At 45.9% G+C, this 15411-nt stretch overlaps 2 protein-coding genes across 7 annotated transcripts in view; one reads left to right on the plus strand and one right to left on the minus strand.

Moving 5' to 3' along the window:
- Positions 1-13591, minus strand: part of CE4H1orf105 (chromosome E4 C1orf105 homolog) — a 56765-nt gene extending 43174 nt beyond the window's left edge. The window contains exon 1 of one of the 6 annotated variants that reach the window (XM_053208936.1): positions 13182-13591. Coding sequence is in view for 3 of the 6 variants with exons in the window: in XM_053208932.1 (XP_053064907.1) it covers positions 13182-13202 (21 nt within the window). In the remaining 3 variants the exon portion in view is untranslated. Of the gene's footprint in view, positions 1-304; positions 710-13181 lie in introns of those variants that run through there. The other 5 variants (XM_053208932.1, XM_027046385.2, XM_053208931.1 and 2 more) reach the window with 5 other exon arrangements.
- Positions 545-3172, plus strand: PIGC (phosphatidylinositol glycan anchor biosynthesis class C). The gene is made up of 2 exons (XM_027046381.2): positions 545-696; positions 1825-3172. Exon 2 carries the CDS (start codon positions 2000-2002, stop codon positions 2891-2893), a length of 894 nt encoding a protein of 297 aa, XP_026902182.1. The 5' UTR covers positions 545-696; positions 1825-1999; the 3' UTR covers positions 2894-3172.
- Positions 13592-15411: the final 1820 nt, after the last annotated feature.

Genomic DNA, 15411 nt, shown 5'->3' on the forward strand with positions numbered 1-15411 from the left:
GCAACCTCCCGTTCAGTCTCCGGCTGTTTTCAGCCACAGTGTCCTCCACCCCAATTCCTTCTAGGCAGCAAAGAGGAGAGAACCACACTTGGAAGCTACAGACAACTGGATGTTAATCTTGACGAACCCATTTTTCAGCTGTGTGGCTTTGGACGCATCACAACCTCTCTGAGCCTCAATTTTGTCCTCTGTGAGGAGATCTATCATCACTTTACAGGTCAATGCACAAGACACAAAGCTCCAGGAGAGCAGGGATTTTTGTCGTCTTCATTCACTGTTGTATCAGGAGCACCTAATACAGTACCTGTATGTATCCAATGAATTCACGGATGCATGGGAAGTCCCTAGTTGAGGGCCTTAGTAACCGGAGCTCAGTAAAAGTAGGCTTTATAATCTCTCGTTACCAGCCCAGCCTCTACCCCTGGCGTTGTTCGGACGCCAAATCCTGTTGGGGACTGGCTTTTTCCTGGACTCTGAGCGGTGCGTCCTCAGAGGGGAGCCGGGAGGTCCTCTGAGCAGCCAGGAGGGGGCAGCAGCGACCTCGCAGTCTCTCTAGCCGGTCAAGGGCGCTCTCGCCGCGGAGGCTGTGGCGGACCCGGAAGCGCTCGGCCGCCGTCGCGACCCCCGGCGCCCCGGATGGGGAAGGAGGCGGGCGGCCGCCCTTCCCGGCCGCGCAGCCCTAGGAATTGCAGGCAGGTGGGTTTCGAGCGGGAGTCAGTGTTTGAGGGCCTCTTTCTCCTCCGCCATCCTCACCGGCGGCGGGCGCGGGAGGCCCCGGAGGGGGAGTGGGGCGCCCCCGGGGACACCTGCCCGACCCCCGGCCCCACGGAGGGGCGTTGCCCTTTCCGGCGCCGCGGATCCTCCAGCCGGGGCGAAGCCGTGAGCTCCTGGGGCCGGGGTCCTTGCTGCAGTGAGGGGCCTCCCAGGGTGTCTCGCTTGTGAAGCAAAACCTAGCGCGGGCTCTATGGAAGAAATAAGGTCGGCAATAAGAATTTTCTTCGCAGACTTGCAGCATGACCCTGGTATTTCTGACTCTTAAGTTTTCATTGTGAAAAAGGGGTCGCTGTCTTCGAACCTCCCAAGAGTTTTTCCGTTATAAGTGGAGTGATAACTTTTTAAAGGATGTTACGCTCAGTTAATGGATTAAGAATCTTTGAGTCCTTGGTACCTTCTTTTCTTTTTTCTTTTCTTTTTTTTCTCCTTCCTTCCTTCCTTCCTTCCTTCCTTCCTCCCTCCCTCCCTCCCTCCCTCCCTCCCCCCCCCCCCCTTTGAGAACTCCGTAAATAAAAGCTCTGGATCCTATCCCTAGAAATTTGCACTAAGTGCAGCTACAAGCATACAGCGACGGGGAGGGCTTTGGGTGAAGCCTCGGGGATACCTGAACCCCTGAGCTAACTGGTTTAGAGGGAGACGTGATGTGAGGCCCAGGCTTTGGGGCAGACATTGGTTTGAATCTGGCTCCAGTGTTTATCACTGTTAACTTGGGCTAAAGTTACTTTAAGCACTTTGAATCTCGGGTTTTTTCTTGTTTACTAACTAAAGTGGAGCTAATGCTAACTTGAAAGCATGCGGGGATTAAATGAAAGAAGCTCCAGAGGCACTTGGCGCGGAGTAGGCACTCAGTACGTACTAGCTACCACATGTCTGTTATCATCCGTGGGATTATAACTTAAAATCTGGAACAGAGGTTGAATGTCCACGGTTATAAAATGGCCACCGCACACATGTTGCTCAGACTTCTAATAAACTGGATTGCTTTGACTTTAACTCTATTCTTCCCGACGGTTCACAGCTTTCCGAGGTTCATGGTGTGTCTTTTTCCAGGAACTTGGCCTAGCCTGGGTTGCAGCCTTTGAAAGCGAGGCAGGTCGGTGCAGTGTCAGCCACCACCCGGCATGGGATTTCCAGAGAGGTCTTATTTCGGAACTTTATAAGGAACGAGAACCATGTGGACTTCTGCGAGGGAGACTAAGCTGGCCTGAGTTTGAGGGAGAGGATAATGGGGACCCAGCCTGTAACTGACACTGAGGAGGCCAAGTGGCAGAAGGTCCTGTACGAGCGACAGCCGTTTCCCGATAACTACGTGGACCGGCGTTTCCTGGAAGAGCTCCGGAAAAACATCCACGCCCGGAAGTACCAGTACTGGGCCGTGGTGTTCGAGTCGAGCGTGGTGATACAGCAGCTGTGCAGCGTCTGTGTGTTTGTGGTCATCTGGTGGTATATGGATGAGGGCCTTCTGGCCCCCCAGTGGCTCTTTGGGACCGGCCTGGCCTCTTCACTGATTGGCTATGTTTTGTTCGATCTCATTGATGGAGGTGAAGGACGGAAGAAGAGTGGGCGGACCCGGTGGGCTGACTTGAAGAGCGCCCTGGTTTTCATTACTTTCACCTACGGTTTTTCCCCAGTGCTGAAGACCCTGACGGAGTCTGTCAGCACTGACACCATCTATGCCATGTCAGTCTTCATGCTTTTGGGCCACCTCATTTTCTTTGACTATGGTGCCAATGCTGCCATTGTATCCAGCACGCTGTCCTTGAACATGGCCATCTTTGCTTCTGTCTGCCTTGCCTCGCGCCTGCCCCGTTCCCTGCATGCCTTCATCATGGTGACTTTTGCCATCCAGATTTTTGCCCTGTGGCCCATGTTGCAGAAGAAACTGAAGGCATGTACTCCCCGTAGCTACGTGGGTGTCACGCTGCTTTTTGCATTTTCAGCCTTGGGAGGCCTGCTGTCCATTAGTGCTGTGGGAGCCATCCTCTTTGCCCTTCTGCTGTTTTCCATCTCTTGTCTCTGCCCTTTCTACCTCATTCGCCTGCAGCTTTTTAAAGAAAACATTCATGGGCCTTGGGATGAGGCTGAAATCAAAGAAGACTTGTCCAGGTTTCTCAGCTGAGTTAGGGACTTCCATTCGGTTCTTAAGGGAAGCTGATAGACTAATCTCCCGGCTCATACAAGATTTGAAGGCAGAATCCTATTCTGGAAGCAACATACTATTGTGGGTGGGGGAACAGAGATCAAAAGAAAAAGCTAACCAGGGGCGTGAGTGATGAAGGTGTTTTTCTGTTACTTTGTGGATGAAAAAGCTTTCTGGGACCCTCTTGAATTACTGCCTCATTATTGCTGTAACAAAGGAAGTGATGTGGTTTCTATTAAAAAAATAACAACACATCCATTAAGTTGTCCCATGATTTTTCTGTAAGCAGAAGGCTGACAGAAGGGACATGAAGAGAATGAAAGTATGTGTGTGTGTTCAAGTCACTTCTCTCCTTTGGTTATCTGGATCTCAAATCCTAGAATCCTAGATGCTGTGACATTTTGTCGCCTAAGATCACAGAATTGGTTATTTAACCTTACCTCACTCAGAGTTTCTACATAGTTCTTAGTGAGGCACGTGCACACTAACTGCCTGGGACCCGGATGTGATGTGTCGCAATACATAATCAGAATGCTGAGGGAATTCAGAGGCTGGAGGCCAAATTGAATTGGAGAAACTAGGAAATATTTATTAGAGGAGATGGCATTTGAGCTTGGTCTTGGTGGTTAGGTGAGATTTAAGTAAGTAAAAGATGGTTTTAGGGCAAGGTGGCAAAGGCCTTTAGGAATCAGGTCAGTAATATGAGCAAGGCATACAAGTCACACGAGTCATACTTTGTGTGGCTAATGGCAGCTGAAAACTGGATGGAGCTTGGCCCCGGCCAGGGAGGGCGATCACTACTCTGCTCCAGCTGAGTGTTTCTAGTCAGAGCGTAGGCCTGGCTGCAGAGCTTCAGATTTCTGATGACATCTAATGATTTCTAAATGAAGTCTCAGTAGCTGTAATTGTGATTTTTAATGTGAAATCTGACTTGTAAATTCTGCCAAATTTAAATCTGGACAAAAGCCACACTTGCATGCAACATGTGGCTGCCTTTGGGCCACGTCTGTTTTTTAGGACAAGCACAAAAGTGGGAAGGTGTTTCATGGGAGATCAGGGTTCTGGGGGTTTGAGGGAAAGTTGGAAAGGAAGGTTTGAGTAACAAGTAGGGGTATGAATATTCAGGAATTTGGGCTTTAACCACAGGTCATTGGGAGCAATCCAGTTTATCTAAGGAGGGAGCAAATGCTTGGATCTTGGGTTATGCAACTGCTCTGTGTTTCAGGTTTTTCATCTGTAAAGTGGGAATGGAAGTATTTACCTCTAGAATTGTGATAATTAGATGAGATGTATGAGTGCTTTGAGGAACTCTGGGCGCGTAGCAAAGGAACGGTAACGTTCGCCATTACTGCTGTATCAGGTTGATCTCTAGGACGACTTGAAGAGGGACAGAGATGAAGTATAAGATGCATCGGGTGCCTCCCAGAATATCTGGTAACTCATGACATAACTCATTTGGGGCAAGTCCCTGCACCATCCCTTCTCACTAGAAATTAATTTCAAGTCAGAAACTAAGTAATGCTTGTATTTCTCTGAACATAGATTTCTCAAAAAATGTCTCGAACAGGACTGTGAACTAGTGTCTTCAGCTCTTTGGACTGATGAGAATAGTGTTTCATTAGAATGGGTAGTTTTCCTTAGGGCCAGTTAGATTGCTTTCCTAGTCCCAAGGACACTGGCCAGAGGGGAGAGAAGGATCTTGGAAACTGACTTGTGGAGCTCAAAGCGTCGATCCTGCATTGGGTGTGGCCATTTCACCCCTCGTGAGTGGGCAGAACTGGCTCATAGTTACTGTGTAGTTCACATCAGGAACAGAGCAACAGTGGTTGGAGGTAGTAAAGAATTGTATATGATTGTGCTTTTTTTTTTTTTTTATGTTTTAATACATTTGCCCTATTTGAATAGGTGGGTGATTATCAGCTTTAGGGAACTCACGTAAGCAGCCACATCTGTGTCAATGAGCAGAAAGTTCCCCAGATTTGAGCCACTTTCAAAAACAGTTTCAGTGGGACGAATTAATGTGCCGTGCTGTCATTTTTCAGCTCTTCTCTGTCACACTGTGTATAGTATTTGGAGCCCCCCAAGACCTGACCATATTTGGTTTGGTGGTTGTGGATATGGGAGGGGAACGGAGAGTTGAGGGTTGGATGATGTAGAGTGGGGCTGCCAACTCAATTCAGGTGGAAAGATGGTGAGAAGGATATTCCAACCAGAGTGAACAGTATGTTCAAAGTGCACGGGGACCTGATTTATCCTGGCAGTGGACAGAAGCACAGGATAGATGGGCTACAGGGAGAGGGTATGGGGTCTGAGAGTGCTGAGTACTTTGAATTCTCGTATCCTGCAGTCAGTGTCAATGTAAATTGAGGTTTTGAAAAGGGAGACAAGATTTCCACCACACACACTTTCATGAGTGTGTATATCTCTCTATGTATGTGCATATATATGTATATATATAAATACAATTCTGGCACCAGTTTTCGGGCTGAGCCCGGGGAGCTCTGTGGCAATAGTGAAGAGTGAACGTCTGGACTAAGGGTGTGAGGCCGATGGGTGTGGAGATGAGAGGCCTGATTAGAGAGGCTGTCAGAGAACTTGGTAGACTCATGTTGGGAAATGGAAGGGACTGGAGGATGACCGGCGTCTGCCTTGAGTGGATTTGTGTACCATGAAAAGACAGAAGTGAGAACAGGTTTCGAGGTGAAGTAGATAAGAAAATAAGAATGGGACACATAAAGTTTGAGGTGCCTGAGATGGTACACTCAGGCTAAGTGTTCTAATTGTAGTATCTGGAGGACGTTGGTTCTAAATTCCGGGCGTAATCTGGAAGGGTATTGAGATCTAAACAGAATCTAGTGCTTTTGCACTTGGAATTCTTTGTACAGAATTGGTAGCCTCATAACCAGGAATATAGTGGAGTTAGAAATGGATCGCAGAAAGATAATTAAAAAATCAAAATGGTAAGGAACCAAAGGGAAAGACTGGCCCTATGAAAACAGATTAGAGAATAGAACACCACAGCCCGGAAGGAAGGCTCAACAGAGATACAACATCATCACCTATAAAACTATAAAGGGTCGAAGTGAATCTTGATTTGTTTACCAAGTCATGAGTTACAAAAGACACCCTTTGAAATTTGAGCAAGGCAAGTTGAAGACAAATGAAAATACAATTTTATACACTTTCTGCAGTAACTCCAAGAAGTTTCACAGACCAAGAATGTAAATGGATTCCAAAAAGTTTTGGGGTAAAATGCAAATAAAAAAGCCATAAATATTTTGTAAGAAAATGTTAAGAAACTCCAAGCTCTTAAGTGGTCCTAAGAGCTCACTGCGGGATGATGAGGCTTACTTATGGCATGCTGCTTTGGGTTACTGCTGGCGGCATAGGGAGGCAGGCCTAGATAATGATTGGTATGACCTGTGTGACAGTTGGTGGGAAAGTTACTCATCACTTAAGTAACGTGATGCAGTCAGTCTCTGAAATTTAAACAACACTGAAAGTGTGCAAACAGAATGTTAATGATTTAGACTTTTAGAGAATACTATGATGTGTGTGTGGGAAGGGAAGGGGGAAATGGAAGGAAAAGGCATTACAGTAGCATTGGAATTAAAATCCCAAACAAAATCTCTTGTGTAGGAAACTGTCAGCCCTCCTCACCCTGCACCCCTTCCTCCCGGCTCTGCTTCCCGTCAATCTTCCTTTCAGTAGATATGCTGGACGGTGGGTGGTGGTGGTAAGTGAGGGCAAAGAAGGAGGAATGGGGAGGCAGCTTTGCCTGTCCTTCCAAAATGGTGCCAGGGATTGTAGTTGGGAATGGAAGGGATCAGGGAGAGGTAGAGCTGTAGAGCAGCAGGTGTGCTTTGTTTTGTGGCCTGATGTGGCTTCTGGGTGATTGGCAGGCAGCTAGAAGGCTGTGCAGGGATCTGGGACAGCAGCACATTGGTTCTGCGTGGTGGCCAGACTGGTGTCAGTGGGATGCCTGCATGCTGTGTCGGTACTATAAACTTTTGAGTGAGGCTTTGGGCAGCTGGCTTAAATTGTGGGTATAAGAATCCATGCTGAGCATTTTCAAGGAAGCATGGAGCCATTAAACATCATCTAAGCCAAAGGCCCAAGGTCAAGAAAAACAAAAGCCAGCAGAGGGCATCAGTCACACAATTTTACAATATTTCAAACCCATCGAATGCAGGGAAACAGGGCTGGAACACAGTGCCGTCCTGTGGAAGTTATCGATACTCCTTTTTGCGATGAAATTCAACAAAGTCTTGGAATTCTTGATGAGTTGTGGTTTGAGAAATAACCACACCGTTTGAAGTCCCCATAAATTCAGGATACAAATGGCACATTGGGATTTGATAAATTATAATTGCTACATTTTCAAGCACCCAGTGTGTACCAGGCACTGTGTTAGGCACTTTATATACACTATCTTATTTACTTCTTATAACAATCCTGTAATTCAGGTATTATTTTCATTTTACAGTTGAGGTGACTGAGACTCATACTGAGTCAGGAACTTGCCTCATGCTGTATTGCCAGTTTGGGCTGATGGTTTGCTTTTCTGACAGCCGAACTGGATCCAGGGCCAAAGGCTAACTGGTAAGCAGTGGCTTTTAATGCTTTCTCATATCCCTCATTATCTCTTTTATCCCTTATTCCTACCCCCAACATCTAGCAAAATATTTGTTGTCCACCCAGGCTGATCTCTAGTCTCTACCATTCACATTTTATGATGTTTGGCCTCAGGAATTTATTCATTCATCAAATATTCATTGAGCACTAACTATAGGACATAGTGTTCCATATATTTGAAATATGTCTATGAACAAAGTGGACAAAGTTCTTTGACCTAGTAGAGCTTATCTTCTAGCAGGAGGAGACAGACAACATAAGTGGAAGTAAACGCTATGGGAAAAAAGAAAAAAAGTAGCAATGATATTAAATAAGGGGGTCAGGGTAGGTCTCATGGAAAAAGGAGCATTTGACCAAAGACTTGAAGGAGGTAAATGAATAATCCAGATTTCCCAGGGGGAAACCATTCTAGGCAGAGGCAAGAGCTGCTGTAAAAGTCCAAGCAGAAGACCCCAAACTGCCTGGCATGTTTGGGGTGTCACAAGAAGTGGCTGAAGTGACCAAGGAGAACAGGAGATGAGGCCAAAGAGGTCATGTGGGAGCTGGATCATGTGCGACATTACAGGCTATTAGAAGGACTCTGGCTTTTACTCTGAGATGGGAGCCATTAGAGGGGCTTGGAGAAAAAGAGGGAAATGATTTGACATACCCTTTGAAAGGCTCATTGTAGTTGCTGTGGGGCAAGACCAGAGCAGAAAAAAGCATTCAGAAAAAAAAAAAGCATTCAGAAGCTCTTGTGATAATCCAAGCAGGGAATGATGGTGTTCAGAACAGAGTGATAGCAGAAGTGGTGGAAAATAGTCACATTCTGGATATAATTTGAAAGTTTAGTCAAGGGCTTCTTGACATACCAGACGTGGGATATGAAAACAAGAGAAGAATCACAAATGACTCTTCAGGGTTTTGGCCTGAGCAAATTGAAAGATAGAGATGCCATCAATTGAGTTGGGTGCAAAGGGGATATAGGTGGAGATTTGGGGGAAGAAAATCAGTTTGAGGCATATAGGATATGAAATGCTTTGTGGATATCCGGGCTGAAATGTTGAGCAGGGGGTCAGAGAGGGGAGTTAGGATTTTAGGAGCAATGTATGGGATGGGAATGTAAATTTGGTAATCACTGGTATTTAAATGGTATGAGACTGGATGAGATCATCCAAGAAGTTGATATAAACCAAGAGGACGGAGAACTCCAAATTAAAAGGTTGGAGAGAAGAAGCAGCAAAAAGATTTGGAAGGCACAGCCATTGAGGCAGGAGGAAAATCAAGAGTTGGGAGTTCTGGGAACCAAGTGCAGAGGACTCGGGGTGGGGGGGAGGTGGTCAACTGTGATCAGATGAAAATCTGGTAAATCAGGGGAGCCTGGGTGCTTCAGTTGGTTAAGCGTCTGACTCTTGATTTCAACTCAGGTCACGATACCACAGTTCGTGAGATTAAACCCTGCCTTTGCATTTGTGGGTTCTCTCTCTCCCTCTCTCTCAGCTCCTCTTCCTCTTGTGTTCTTTCTCTCAAAATAAATAAATAAAAAAAGAAAGAAAATCTGGTAAATCAAGTAAGATAAGGGCTGAGAATTTACAGTTGGATTCAGCGAGGAAGCAGCCATTGGTATCCTTGAACAATTTTTGGTGGAGTGGGGGGCATAAGAACCTATTTCGGGTGGGGTTAAGTGAGAAAGGAGAAGGGGAGTTGCAGAGGCAAATATAGGCAACTTTCTGGAAGTTTTGCTTCAAAGGGGAGCCAGGAAACCAGACAAATTGAAAGCAAGAGGTGAGGATAAGAAACTTTGTTTCCTAAGACCGGGGAAATGATACCATGTTTGTATGCTGATGGAAGTGAAACAACAGGAAGTAGTAGTTGATGTGGCAAAGGTAGGATTACGAGTGAGCATTTGAGAGGAGAAGGGGTCTAGTGCACGAGTTGGGGGGCTGGCTTCAGACAGAGGACAAGATAGTTACTATGGTAACAGGTGGGCGGCAGAGTACATAAGATACAGATGCTGGTGGAAGGGTGGCTGCTAAGTGGGTACAGGAGGTGATGGGGATTTCCAGAAGTTCTTTTCTGAGTGCTTCAATTTTCCTAAGAAGTAGGAGACAGAATCAGCTGAGAGTGAGAACGAGGGATGAAATGATGGGGGAGTGAGGAGAGAGAAGGTAGGAAATAGTTTAGTACTTCGGGGCAGTGAATGAACTAGGGATGGCTAGTGTCATTGCTCAGCAGGATTAAAGGCTCACTTGAGCATGGAGATCATGACTTTACAGTGAAACCAATTAGGGTGTTGTGTGTGTTTTCCAGACCATGTGCAAACCAGAGTGGATGGAGAGTTGAATGTCTCTGGGGTGGTGGTTTTATCAAATTGAGAGAAGGACAAGGGAGAAAAGTATATGTGCATGAGCATGATTATAACGATTGACCGTGGCATTTTAGTTGGGTAAGAAGGAGAGTGAACCTTAACAGGGGCGAAGGACAGGGAGAGGAGGGACGGGGAAGGTCGATGAATTGGAGGTTCAAGCAGCTAGAAGGATAGGAAGTGAAGATCAGAGAATAAAGACAAGGTTTTAACTTTGGGAGTGAGTAGCTGAGGTAGAGTGAAGGACAATATCAATGGGAAATTAAGACCAAGAGAAAAGGCGGGATGGATGGGGTGGGATGTTGCAAGGATAATTTACACACATGTGAAATCCCCAAGAATGAAGACAGGAAGAGTACTGGAGACAGTGGCAGGGCAACAGGAGTTAAAATCGTCAGGGAATCAGGGAAAGCAAACTAGGGGCTGGTGGGTCAGAGGAACAGTGAAGGGTAGTATGTGCGATAGTCTGATGCCATGAGGTTCAAAGCTAAGGGTTTCAGGGAGGAGGGAGGAAGATGGTGAAAGAAAAAGTGGACAACAGGAGTGCCTACCCCACTCAGGTTGAGCAGTGTGAGGGGCTGTGGGAGACGAGAGGGCTGCAGGGGGAGCCGTGCCCTGAGAAGAGATTCTGGTTGTGTTAGAGCAAGAAGATGGAAGGCACATGCACACAACAGGTTGAGGATACAGGGGATTTTGCTGACCGTGGCAAGCAGATTACAGAGGGCACGGTGTAAGGGTTTCCAAGGTTGAGGAGGGCGGGAGGGCAGCACAGGATGGGTGTGTACGGAACTGTGTGGAGAGTGCTGGGGAGGGGGGTGACCTGGCCATCTTGGAAGACTGAGGTAGGCTGGGTAAAAGACCCATAATGAGAGTCCTCGTGGGTTCAAGACAGATGGTGTGGAGAATGCATGTGTTGGGGGTGGGGGCTCCTGTTTACCTTGAAGGGGGTGTGGTCTTAGTGCACAGGCTTCCTCATGTCATCGTGAACATGTTAGTATTGCTTGCTAATGGAATTAATGTGCAAATTGTCCAGGTAATGGCACATTTTAGCAAGGGCCTTTTGGGGGTAATGACACGAACCTCCTGAGAACTGGGTCAACTTCCGACGGTGGGGCGGTGCCATTTGTAGTGTTCTAGAAAGTTTGATTTTGGGGCGCCTGGGTGGCTCAGTTGGTTAAGCGGCCGACTTCGGCTCAGGTCATGATCTCGCGGTCCGTGAGTTTGAGCCCCGCGTCGGGCTCTGTGCTGACAGCTCAGAGCCTGGAGCCTGTTTCAGATTCTGTGTCTCCCTCTCTCTGACCCTCCCCTGTTCATGCTCTGTCTCTCCCGGTCTCAAAAATAAATAAAATGTTAAAAAAAAAAAAGAAAAAAAAAAGAAAGCTTGATTTTGGGTAAAGTGAGCAGAGCATAGATAAGAGTCGGAGTTTGATCAAGGTCCTGTGGACAGTCGGGCCTGAGGTGGCACCCTGCTGTGACCATGGGGAGGGCTCTGGACAGCTGAGCAGCGGGGCAGAGGCGGAGCAGAAACCACTGAACACCTGTAGGAGCAGCTAGCTTCCACCAGGCTCATGCTTCTGGCCAGTGTTTTTGTCTTTGCCAGCTCACAGGTGTGATTAATGGTGGTTTGTTTACCTTGGGAGACCACAGCAATCACCAACCAAACCAAAATACCATTTCCTTCCTAGATACATCACTGTGATTGACGAGGGATCCCCCGGAGATGAGGTAGTTAGGAAGCATCTGTTTCCCAAATGCCCGGCATCTGCTCAGCACCAGGGGCCTGGGACCACCGTGGTGCCCCTCACTCCCATCAGGTGACACAGGGGCAAAAGTGCCCGGGGAAGGGGCTCACACGGGCAAGTGGTTTTTCCTGCCACCATGTGGCACCAATTGGCACCTGGGTTCAAATGACACCCAGGATCAGCCTGAGGTCCTGTGCCCTACACAGACTCGCTCTACAATCCCTTGACCATATGTTGCCGGGACAATGGAACGGATTGATTTTGCAAATGCCGAGGTCGACGGAAACTGTGGTCCCTTGGGTCCCCGTAAAAAGCTGGCTCGGTGGCTGCCTCTGCTTTCCCAAGCTCTGCGGGCTCCCCGGTCCCCACTCCGGGCCGCCCTGTGGCCTTGTGTGGAGCCCAAGTAACATTTGGACTCTGCTCAGTGAGAACACTGTGGGCCTCCCACTCTTTGTAAATTGCAAAATAAACAGATCTTCAGGCCCCGGGCGGCTTTTGTGTATGCAAGCTGAGAGTATTTTTGTCTTTAAAAGAGAAAAAGGCGGCAGGCAGAAGGAGCTGTCTCCTTGGCTCTGACTTGCTCTGCGATGCCTTCTGAAACGCACCCGCAGTAGAGATAGGAGCTGGGAGAAGATACAGACCCGAAGAGCCAGAACGCCTGGTTTTTCAAGTGTCATATGAAGCTTCAAAAATATACTTTGTTAGCAGCTGTTTTGAGAGAGAAAACCCACATCAGTGACTTCCCCATTACTGTCTTGAGGATCCTTAAGTCTCATTGACGCCCCGGGGAGTTTGCTAAGGCTTTGTTTCCTCCCTGCCTGCCCAGGGCTCTTGTTCCTGAGGTTCACTGACGATGTAGACTGGGGCTAGAAATCGGGATCTGGTATAAAGTACTGTGAAATTCGATTTGATTAGAAACAGTACGGGAGTAGCAGATTAGTCTCGGCTCATCCCGCAGCCAGCCATCTAATCCGCTTCAATAGTATCTTATAGTATAATAAACCAAAACTGTGGGTCTAGTATGCTGGCTAACATGTCCTGTAAATGGGGGCATCTGGTAGTGAAGTGTCACCAGCTCCATTTGATTTATGCAGACTGAGACGCTGTAGTATTATAATATAAAGGGATACAGAAGTTATTATTTTTTTCTTTTTTCAGCAATCTTTATTTTCCGGTCGGTGAGGTTCATGTTTTTAAAACGGATTCTCAGTTGTAAAGGTTTACTTCAGAATCTCATGGAGCTGGATGAGAGACCCCAGTATCAGTTGAGGGTTTTATTTTTTTTTTAATCCTACTTCATGCCGAGTTATGAAACAGATGTTACAACAATTTCAAACTCTGCGTTAAAAGAGGATCAAAATGTATCCTGCTCCGAGCCCACCGAAAGTATCCATGTCTGTAAAGGAAGAGTAGACGTTATTTCATCTCCTTTTGGCTTCTAGTGTCAAGGCCATTTGGTGAAATACCCCTCTGTGTATATGTGGTCTGCCTTTATTTACCAGTGAAACTCCCCAAGGGAAGGATTGGAAGTTTTATTTTTTCCTACCTTTAGTTCTCTTTTCTCCATCTCTCAGATGTCCTGTATTCTTCTAGCTGGAGACTGGGGGGACCTCCCTCACTGCTTCCAGTAAGGGTGCTGCCTTCTGATTCTAAAGCCTTTCTGTCAGAAGCCAAGGCAAAGGGCACGGACTACTTCAGTTTCAATTCCACTGGCCTCTCCTCAGCCAACACTTAGAAATGAAAACTTTGGTTTCTGATTGGCCGAAAGGAGTTCTGTTGTTCCTGTCTTTGTCAGAGGTCAGAGTCACCATGTTCTGGAATGTTAGCATGCACTGGATAATTTCGGTTCTAGAACCTAAGTGGCTTCTTCAGCACTGAAGTCAGTAAGTTCTCCCTGGGAAAATGACTCACATTTTCTCCTGTCACAGCACCACGCAGTAATAGCTTACTGCTATTTTGTAAGTTACTTCGCTGGGTACTCCCAGCTTTTTATCCTGTTACTTTTATCCTGTTACTTCGCTGGGTGCTCCCAGACCACTTAATAGGACACTATTATGAATCCAAGGAATGTTTGACACATAAATATTGGGACGAGAACATTTAAGAGATGGTATGTTTGTAAAAGGTAAAACGTTTTCTCATGATGATCCCGAATTATGTTCAACTCTGAAGAACGCAGTACTTTTTAAACCCTATCAAATACTGAGGGTGGCGGTGGGGGCAGGGAGAGTTGGGGAAGGGTACATCATGAAACACAGAAACACTAAGGATAGTAAATAAATATGAACAAACCTTACCACGGTTTAATGTTACTGCAGGCTGCTTCTGCCCCCAGCCCTACCCTCCACTCACCCCCTTTTTTCTTGCCTATTCAATGTGAGGAAGGGACTGCACTTTTGTTGAGACTGTGCAAGATTCCTAGGGAATCATTTTATTCTATAATTTGGGTTTTCCTTTCTCATTGTTCATCAGGTCAACTTAAGCTTTAAACATCTAAACTGTGTAACACTGTACATAAAAGTAAGATCATGTTTAGGACAAAGTGGGAAAGTACCAAATAACGTAAAAAAGATGAATTGGTGAAAAACCTTCCTGTTGCCAACCTCTTTTTTGTTTGTTTGAGGTGATATGAAATAATCAGGGAATATTGTCACTGTTGGGATGGGGATGCTGGCCAATATTATTTAAAAACTCAAATAGCTGGGCTGGAGGTGGAGGCTGGAGTGGAGGCAAGGCCAAGGGCTGCACACTGTGCTTCATTCTGCAGCAACCCAGTCACCCCCAGGAATACTTGAGCCTCAGTTGATTCCCTGCGTGGGGGCCTTTGAAGTTTCTTAGTTGCCAGTGCTTCTAACTCACAGTCACTGGACCTGGCGTATCAGTAAAAATTGATGGAATGTGCTTTGTGCAATTTTAATCAGAGAAACTAGTTTCGCATTTTTGAGTGGAGAGCATCGTGCTTATAAAAGATTTTCACGGTCCAGAGGGAGAGCACTGTGAGTGAGGGGTCTCCATTTTCTAATTGGAGGGTCCTGTCCACACCTACTTTGCCTGTCCTCGCTGGGGCCTGCCTAGGTCAGACACAAAGTACACGGAAACCCCCATTCCTGACGAACAATTTTTTACTTTCCTATCCTGCATTTTTCTGTCTTAATATGTTAAAGTGAGACATCTACAGAAGTGTTCTCACCTAGTAGGAGATAGTTGTAAATTGTAACTTAGATCATATAAATCTTCGAAGAGAAAATTCTGAATTAAATCTTAAATCTTTTTTTAAAATCTGAGATCACAAATTTGGCAGATGTATTACCTTAATAACAAACACTTTATTTGGATAATTTTTTTTAATGTAGCTTAAAATTTCAGTGTTGGAATCACTATTTGAGGATTAATATATAAAAAAAGTTCTGTTCCTCTAAACTCATACAGATTCCATTCTTCCAGTACTTTACTGACACATTAAAAAATCTTTCTTCTCAAGGTGGCAACATTTCCTTGCACTTTTATTATTCTGAATAATATATTTTTTCCCTGAATTTGCTGACTAGAATGTTTGAGGTTTTTGTGCTTCAGACCTATAAAATTTTCCATGATCTTACATAATTTATCTCCTACAAAGAGTGTTTAGAAAAAATAATAAAAACAGGAAAAAATGTTTTGGTGAATAACAATTATTAATGAGATACCTGGAGGCAGGTTGCAATTATGTCTTCTGTGTCTTTTCTAGATTTCTAGAAGTTTTACTTCATTTTTTCGCACTTAAAAAAAAATACAGT

Source organism: Acinonyx jubatus, chromosome E4 (genome assembly GCF_027475565.1).
Source record: "Acinonyx jubatus isolate Ajub_Pintada_27869175 chromosome E4, VMU_Ajub_asm_v1.0, whole genome shotgun sequence".
Taxonomy (NCBI): domain Eukaryota; kingdom Metazoa; phylum Chordata; class Mammalia; order Carnivora; family Felidae; genus Acinonyx; species Acinonyx jubatus.

Excerpts from the sequence above, each read along its gene's own strand:
- PIGC (XM_027046381.2), top strand. The coding sequence starts at position 2,000 with ATGGGGACCCAGCCTGTAACTGACACTGAGGAGGCCAAGTGGCAGAAG.